Source organism: Crinia signifera, chromosome 3 (assembly GCF_055691185.1).
Source record: "Crinia signifera chromosome 3, ASM5569118v1, whole genome shotgun sequence".
Lineage (NCBI taxonomy): Eukaryota > Metazoa > Chordata > Amphibia > Anura > Myobatrachidae > Crinia > Crinia signifera.
Window position 1 is genome coordinate 8071892 of NC_139219.1, and position 9147 is coordinate 8081038.

A 9147-nucleotide genomic window follows, 5' to 3' on the forward strand; every position below is an offset into this window, starting at 1 on the left:
AACTGATCCTACAATAGAATAATAATATATAATACAAGTGCACTGTCTGAAGCCTGACCTCAGAGGAGGAGACTGGGGATGTCAGGCAGTGTGACCCTATGGGCCAGTCCTGCCTATCTTGGCCTATGAAACGTTGAGTACCGCTGGTCTGTCAGTGTCCGTGTTTTATCATGTATGTTTACACGCATGTTAGGGTTCTTGCATGCAAAGCCGCCATCATCCAGTGTAGATAAACATAGATAAGTTGATGAAATTGGTGTGTGCATGTCCAGCGCAACTTATCAATAATTTTTTTATTTGTTTTTGTTACATTATATTTAGTCCTTTGTTCTAATGCATCAATGTTACAGTATGTGGACAGGGTGAGTGCAAATCCCACCTTAGGTAGTAGGTATTTTAGATACATTCTTTACATGGTTACAATGTTGGGGCCGATGTATCTGTCGGGTCTCTTGAACTGAAGGCCCGTCACTTGGATAGGTTACAAGCTGAGACTTATTTTATCTCAACGTCCTTTTCACCTGCCAATTCTAGAACATTACAAGGAGGACAGAACGTGTGGAGTAATACAGGGCTCATATTGTGGTGTATTTGGGCATAATACCCTCTATTGGGACAAATAGGCACCATTAACCCAAACCAAAATCCTACCAGCGAGAGGATGAGGATAACTCGACAAAATAACTTCAGATATCGACTTGGGAAGCATAAACAACAGTGCCACCTACAGGTGGATTGGATGATATTCCAAATACAGTATATACAGTAGGAGACCTGCTGTAGGACAAAGAATAAAAAAATAAATCTAAATTAAGGGTCCAAAAGTAATGGAACAATGGACTCCTAAGCCATTTCATGGACAGGTGTGGGCTATTCCCTCGTTATTTCAGCATTGAGCAGGTCATAGGTCTGGAGTTGGTTCCAGGTGTGACATTTGCATTTGGAATCTGTTGCTGTGGACTCTCAATATGAGATCCAAAGCGCTGTCACACACAATGCTACTATGTGAGGTTGATGTTAGAAGTTCCTTTATATAAAGGGAATTCTAGTCTGTTAGGATGGGACCATAGATATGGCAGTAGAGCTTGTAAGGCTTTGCGTCAGTATATCCGTGTTGACCTGTACATTTCCCGCCTCTGCGGACTTATGTTTGCAATGAGTTGTGACTGAGCGGCAGCATGCAATGAGTCCCTCACTAACCTGGCTGTGGCAGCTAATAGATGCATGGTCACTGTGGTAGCTCTATGGGGATATGCATGATAATATCTTTACATACAAAGCCACCTTGCCTTCCATGTAACACTGTGTACATAGCACCAGCGCTCGACCACACAGCGCCCACTCAGGTGTGACCGCTAGTGCAGAACGAATGCACGTGATTGGTTGCTGGGGATTCTCTTGCATTAGTTCCAGGCCCTATGGGTACTATGGTATAGCCTGGCTGCTAGATCTGTATTTCAGTGTAAGTGTTTTATATTTTACACACATTTTCTAGAATGATGTCCATCGTGTTGGGAAACTGTCTCACAAAATGATTTTAACAGTGAGTTTAAGCATACCTCCCAACATGACCCAGGATGGGCACCATGCTCTGTTTCTGAACTTCCCCTAAATTTGTTATTGCCATCACCTGTTTTAAACAGGTTAATTGATAACGAAGGCGTTTCACCACAGGTGATGACAATCATAAATTAAGAGGGAAGTTCAGGAATAGAGCATTCTGACCCTCCTGGAGAGGGTCATGTTGGGAGTTATGGTTTAAGGCTGAAAGGATATGTTGGGACTTGTAGTTCATGAAGAGGCACCTGGCTGTCTGTGGAAGCAGCCAAACATGACGGAGTATTGTATCACGTCATCATTTCCTCACTACATAACCGCTCCGCTGCATGCGATTCCCAGCAACTTCATCGCAATCTATCCTCATTCTGGCAAATCCATCCAGCCGACAGCAATAGTTTACACTTGATGTACAAAGAACAACCTACTACCAGGCAAAAGGTTCAGAAGACCCCCAATTTCCAAGCTTTTTTTAATTGAAATTTAGGTAATTGAAGTACTGGAAATGATGAAGATGAGCAGGAAACGGCTAGAGATTATTAATAATAATAATAATAATAATAATAATGTTCAGGTTGACAAAAACGGAATAACAATGTAAATGAAAAAGGCTTTCCCGGGGCCATGGCAGTTATTTACATGTTATTGGCTGGTATTTTATTAGGACCGGGCCACATACAGCGGCCAATCGGGTCTCGTTCAGCGGAACCTGCTTGGCCACAAGGAGGAAAGGGCCGGATCCTGCAGAACAGGATCTGGCCACTGCCGACCAGATTTCAGTGAAGTCATTGCAATGTAAGTGTTCTTCCTGCAATCCCGCCGTCCAGTCCTACCACAGCATGCTACGGTAGGTCCCGGCAGATGTGGCCCCACTGCTATGTGTGGGCACTAAGGCTTAATACTTCTCTTCCCCTCCCTCCTACTCACCCCATGGTTTGCGATCTTTGTGACCGCTCCCTACGCAGGAATAGCAACAGTGTCCTCATAACTGGTCAAGAAATAAAGAATACTAAGGAAACCTGCCTGATGGTTCAGTTTTTCTACCAACATTGGAGGAACTTCCATACGTCATACACGTTTCCTCGCCCCAATGTGTATTTCTAAATATCCTTATACAGTATATCCCTAAATGGAATATAAAACCTGTGATTAAATCAACCAAAATAACACAGGGCATATTGGCTTTTCACACAGACCTCCTCTAAAAAGTGGTAGAAGCCAGTACGGAGTGATGTACAAAGAGACTACTCCCAGTGCTCCATGCAACGTTTGCCCAAAGGAACCCGCTCAGAGTCCCGCTTCTCTTGATGGATCCGTAGCACGAACCAAAGGCTGCAAGTGGGCGTTGCTCTAGCTCGGCCAGTTGGAGGACAGATAAGATGTTGTACAATCTCTAGACCAGACCCGGTCCCCCAAAACAACAGATTGCCACTGCACTGACGGCCCTACCAGATGACTGCACCTGGGGAACCTGGGACACAGCGTCAGCTGTCCGTGAACTACAAGTCACAGCATGCCCTGGTAGCCCTTGGGGCTTGCTCACGGTGTAGATGATAGGTGCTAGGCTGGAGGTGGTGTCTTGCTGCAAGCTTCTGTGCCTTTATAGACATCCATAATACTAAACCTACCTTTCTCCTACAGATGTGGAGGCAACAGCAGAAATCAGGCTCTCAAAGAGCAGGTCTAGGGAGCAGCAAATCCCTTAACTTAGTGACCCTGTTCAAGTGATATCCTAAGTGGTGAGTTCCTTGCCCACATTGTAAATGAGGCGCTTGAACCCTTGTTTACAATTGGCTGCCATCCGGCCAATGCTATGCTGCTTTCCGCTTTACATTTCATTGCTTGTTTGCATGCCCTATTACCCGTTTCCTGGTGACGTCGCCCGCTGTGTGTGATCCGCAGACCTTCCTTCTGAACTAATGCAGATGAGCCCAAATGGGGCCCTCAAGGCACCCCAACAGTCCAGGTTTTATGAATATCTGTGCTTAGGCACAGATGACTTAATTATTACCTCAGTCAGTTGGATTGCACCATCTGTGGACAAGCAGGGATATCCTTAAACCCGGACAGTTGAGGTGCTCTGAGGATCCTGTTTGGGAAATAGTTGAATGAACGACCTTTTCCGATCTTCCCAGTACACAGCGCTGTGGGGTCTAGTTTCCAACTCCAGTCATTGGACCCTTAACGGTGCATGTTTTACAGATCTCCAGGTTGGTGCCTAGGTGTATTCCTGTTCAAATATCCACAGTCAGAACTTATTATTTTAGTTGTGAAACTCAGGAGATCAGTAAAACATGGTATACTGTTGGTACCCAGGCCGGAGGGAGGGGTGTGTATGCAGTGTCGGGTCCCGGAGGACTGGAGTTGGGATACACTGGTATAGGTACTCAGGCCGGAGGGAGGGGTGTGTATGCAGGGTCAGGGGTCCCGGAGGACTGGAGTTGGGATACACTGGTATAGGTACCCAGGCCGGAGGGAGGGGTGTGTATGCAGTGTCGGGTCCCGGAGGACTGGAGTTGGGATACACTGGTATAGGTACTCAGGCCGGAGGGAGGGGTGTGTATGCAGGGTCAGGGGTCCCGGAGGACTGGAGTTGGGATACACTGGTATAGGTACCCAGGCCGGAGGGAGGGGTGTGTATGCAGTGTCGGGTCCCGGAGGACTGGAGTTGGGATACACCCAAACGTAATGATACAGATTACAGTATAAGCAGAGTCATTTGGTAGATTGAGACACTTTTATTATCCCTGCCCCACTGGAGCTCCACAACACCCACACACTATGGGGGATATGGCTGTGAGGTCAAGCTTCTTAATGTCGACATGCATTGCGTCAACCACTGAAGGTCGACAGGCCTTAGTTCGACACCTGAAATAGGTCGACATGGCTTAGACAGTGTCCATGTCGACTTTGTCGACATTTGGCACAAAAACTCGGGAATAACTCATGTTGTCCTAATGCTCGTGTCAACCTACTGACCCTGTTGCCCTGAGCCATGTTGACCTAATTCAGGTGTCGGCCTAAGGCCTGGCGATCTTCCTTGGTCGACCCAATGACCCATACCCCACTATGGTACATTTTATCAAGCAGCCAATGAGCTCACTAATAAGTGATTAGTGTCTGGGAGGAATACAGAGACCACATGGGAAACTCACAAGAGGGGGCGTGTCCTCATAGTGCTAAGCCACACCCACTGGTGTGATCTTCTGAGGGGCAGCCCCCATTCTCACCACATTGGGCAGCCCCATGCCTCTCTCCAGAATCCAGGCCCAAGGAATATTCTGGTGGCACCATCTGTGGGGTAACGGAGTATACTGTAGGCCAGGCTTTCCCATCCACGGTCCTCAAGGCACACCAACAGTGCAGGTTTTAGTGATATCCAGGCTTGAGCACAGGTGACTTAATTAGTATCTGAGGGATTTTGATTAAACCATCTGTGCTGAAGCCTGGATATCACTAAGACCTGCACTGTTGGTGTGCCTTCAGGACCAAGGTTGGGAATGCCTGCTGTAGGGTGACAGTTATGATGGCATTAGCGCTCAACTCTGATTAAGTCTCATTAGTATGCGAGCAGGATTCGCTGTCCGTGCATCTACATTGTACACTTAGGGGGTTATTCTGGTTCATTCGCAAGGCTGTGAATGTGCAGCCTTGCAAGGCCACCAAGCTGGTTGCTCCTTCTCCGCGTGTGCGCTGCGTGACTTGCGTTAGTCGTAGTAGAACCGTCCACCCATCCTCAGAGACCGCTGTCTATTCCGAGACTACAATACAGATCTCCGCTGAAGGAGCTACGGCCCAGTGAGAGTTCTGGATGCTGCAGGTTTGTGGTTAGAAGTTAGTAGTATCCCAAACATAAGTGGAAACCCCCCATGTGGGTACTTCTCCAGGACACATGGGTGCTGTCATAGCACTCGGCTACCCTATTAAATCTCTTCAATGGGTCAGGGGCTCAGCTTGGCTCATTCACAGCAATGTGTCACTGACCATGTGCCACATGCATTGGCCAGTGTGGTGTCCACTTATCTTCTACATGTAGATAGCCGGATATCCAGTCATTTCACAGGTCTCGTATTCCCATCTGGCTGCAATCCCTTTCCACCTGGAACATTTTAAATCTAAATCCATTAAAATCATTGCTGTACATTTTGTGTTTCCTAAAGGCCCAAGTACGGAGTCTATAGGTGACGACAACCCATTCTGTGCACCCATACTGAGGGCAATGGCTACTGCTTTCTTTACCATCAACTATACACCTATTTATTTCTCTGCCTTTGATTATACCCCTGTATGTATTCTGTCCCAGCATAGTCATTACAAATGGCTGGGCTCCTTAGTACTATTTAATGAAATGTATCCTTAAGCTGTCCTTATACTAACCGATAATCGTTCCAATATGGCCGATGCACAGAAATGCAAAACAATTACAGTGTACACGAACAATAGACGCTCTGCGATGAAAACAGCAGAAACCCGGTCATGACTCTCTCAAACATGTCCGATTGTCCAGATAGTCACCCATCTCACATCGTGCCCATTCATCATCCGATTGTCCAGACAGTCACCCATCTCACATCGTGCCCATTCATCATCCGATTGTCCAGACAGTCACCCATCTCACATCGTGCCCATTCATCATCCGATTGTCCAGATAGTCACCCATCTCACATCGTGCCCATTCATCATCCGATTGTCCAGATAGTCACCCATCTCACATCGTGCCCATTCATCATCCGATTGTCCAGACAGTCACCCATCTCACATCGTGCCCATTCATCATCCGATTGTCCAGATAGTCACCCATCTCACATCGTGCCCATTCATCATCCGATTGTCCAGATAGTCACCCATCTCACATCGTGCCCATTCATCATCCGATTGTCTAGATAGTCACCCATCTCACATCGTGCCCATTCATCATCCGATTGTCTAGATAGTCACCCATCTCACATCGTGCCCATTCATCATCCGATTGTCCAGATAGTCACCCATCTCACATCGTGCCCATTCATCATCCAATTGTCCAGATAATTTTCTGTATCACTCAGGTATGGCCAACGTTGGATCAACAAAGCATCACGCTAATATATATATATATGCAGCCAATGTTAGTGGGGTAGAAGTTCTTCTAGACCCTGAGCTTCCTATGCTGCAGAGTCCCGCAACAAACACCCGAGATGTTGCCCATAGTTGCTATGGGCAACATCTCGGGCGTTTGTTGCGGGACTATCTATTATCGATTCTATCTATTATCTTCTAGAAGGTGCTAAATAAGTAGAATCTGATTGGTTGCTATGGGAAACATCCGTTCTTCAATAGAACTCACATCTTAGTAAATTTACCCATGTGCAAAAAAAACATGGAGTCTGGTTGAGGTTGTTGGAGTATTTTGGGCCAAGCATGTGAGCCCATCCCCCATATCAAAATACTCAGAGATAATGTATTGTGATAAATAAAGTACCAGCCTGACAACTTCTGCCTTACATTTTATAGGCGTTATTTAAAAAATGGCAGTTAGGAGCTGTCATTTTTTTAACTTACCTTTTTTTTTTTTTATTAAAAGTCGGTACTTGGGGGTGATTTTGTACCGATCGAAAGGGGCTGAATTCGGGGGCGTGCAGGTGGTGGCATCAGAGGTATGCCCAGCGGTTTACGGGCATCCCCATGAAAGTGCTGCCCCCTTTTCGCCACATTTCGGCAGAAATAAAAGTAATTTCTGACTGAATTTTATTACCGAAGGGGAGAGAAATCATTCGTCGGTCAGCAACCAATCGAATAATTTCTCGCCCCTTCGTTCCACATTCAAGGGGATGGTGTTTGTGTACAGCGAACGAATGCGGTGCTGAATCTGGCCCTTTATCTCTCACAATGTTATCTCTCTCCAAGCTTTGATAAATCCCCCCATAGTCTCTGCAGTGTCCTTTGTTCTGCCTGCCGTCTGTGCGCTGTAACCGCTTCGCTTTCTAACCCCCATCTAACCTCTCGTCCTTTCATTGTTCTTATTGTTTTCTCTCTTCTCTTTCTGCTTTCAACTAAACACAGAGCGAAAAGTGTCCTTCAGTTTGTCACTGAAAAGTTTTTATTTCTGAAGTTACCAGATCGTCCGTCGAGTGAACTTTAGTTGCAAGCGTTCAGCCGTAGAGCTGGAGATGACGACAACGTTCCTTCCTTGAATCAAGGAGATCTTTTGGAGTGAAAATAACTAAAATAATACCCCCCCCCCCCCCCCCCCCAATCCTAGAGGAGTAATCCGCGTTCCTCTGCACTTTGCATTGTGATAATATTCTCCTGTCCGGTTCGGGATGGACCTACAAGCGCTCATGGAAGTAACCGGACTCTGTGAATGAACCCAATCCTGCTAACGACGTCCGTCCGTTTCTGTTGTAGTCCGAGAAGAACCATGAGGCTTTTTATTGTTTTCGTCCCTGCAGAACACAAGCTTCCTGGTGAAATCGCCGCCTCGCCTGTTTCTCATTGATCGCATGATAAATGCATCTTCCAAGCATTCAGCAGCCTGGTTAACGTGCCGAATGCACAAGTATCGTGTTTCAGCCGCACTACAGACGCACACACGCTTCGCGGACACTCTGCACCTTTTCTTTGCTGTAGTGTTACCCGCCTATATTTGGGTACAGTGCTAATAATATTGTGGATTTTTTTTTTATTCTGTCCTCTGCCAACAGAGGCTGCCATCCAGTGCCATAATGATTTGGGCGCACGTTGCCCCGCTAGTATGCTTATAAGGCGCTAGAAATACTGCGTAACCGGATATTGTGTTTTTATTCTCGTAGTCCTTTGAAATTAGCGATGACGGACAATTTTACTGCACTGAATACTGTTGGAGGATGAACAAAAGGATTATTATTATGTATGTCCCACCAAACCCCGTTTCCTAATCACGGAATCAGCTGATCGTGAATCATTCAAGCAAAAAATACATTTTTTTATAGATATATATATATATTGGCAATGCCACATTTTAATCGGGTTGACCGGTTTTTTTATTTTATTTGACTTTTTGTTGTGTTGCCAGTGGACTATGATTGCTGGCAGTGAAGGGGTCAACGGTAAGCGTGACTGTCGTGTTGGATGCGTGTGGAATTATTATTTTTTTCTTTTCCATACATGTACTGTTTCTGTGGCAACAATGAGCGCCTCTCTCTAATTTAAACAATTGTCTTAATATAATTATTTTCACTTGTATTTGATTAATATTCTTTTATGCTACATTACGACGTTTAACACACATGGGATGTTTCTGTTTTCTCGTTCTGTGTTATTAAACCATTTTCTTATATATTTTATTTGTATGTGATTTGTTGTTATATTGGGTGAAATGTAATAGGATGACCGAATCAGAGAGATTTGGTCAGAAATGTCCAGGTTTTTTTTTAAAGCGGCAATCATTTACACTGCAAAACCAGTTTGATTTTGCAGTGTAAATGATTGCCGCTTTAAAAAAAAACCTGGAGATTTCTTCCCAAATCTCTCACGTTCTGATTCTCTCATCCTATTAAATCTCACCCTATGTATTGTCCTGATTGCGAACCTGTGACTTCAGTGGTTGTGATACTGCAGGTTCTTAGCTTACAG

The 9147-nt window shown here is 45.5% G+C and overlaps 1 protein-coding gene across 3 annotated transcripts in view; it reads left to right on the top strand.

Annotated features, from left to right (window-relative positions):
- Positions 1-8853, top strand: part of CCDC88A (coiled-coil and HOOK domain protein 88A) — a 178333-nt gene extending 169480 nt beyond the window's left edge. For 2 of the 3 annotated variants that reach the window (XM_083175199.1, XM_083175203.1), the window contains exons 32-33: positions 3199-3296; positions 7597-8853. In XM_083175199.1, the coding sequence (XP_083031325.1) occupies positions 3199-3263 (65 nt within the window). In that variant the 3' untranslated portion in view covers positions 3264-3296; positions 7597-8853. The remainder of the gene's footprint in view (positions 1-3198; positions 3297-7596) is intronic. The other variant, XM_083175200.1, reaches the window with a different exon arrangement.
- Positions 8854-9147: the final 294 nt, after the last annotated feature.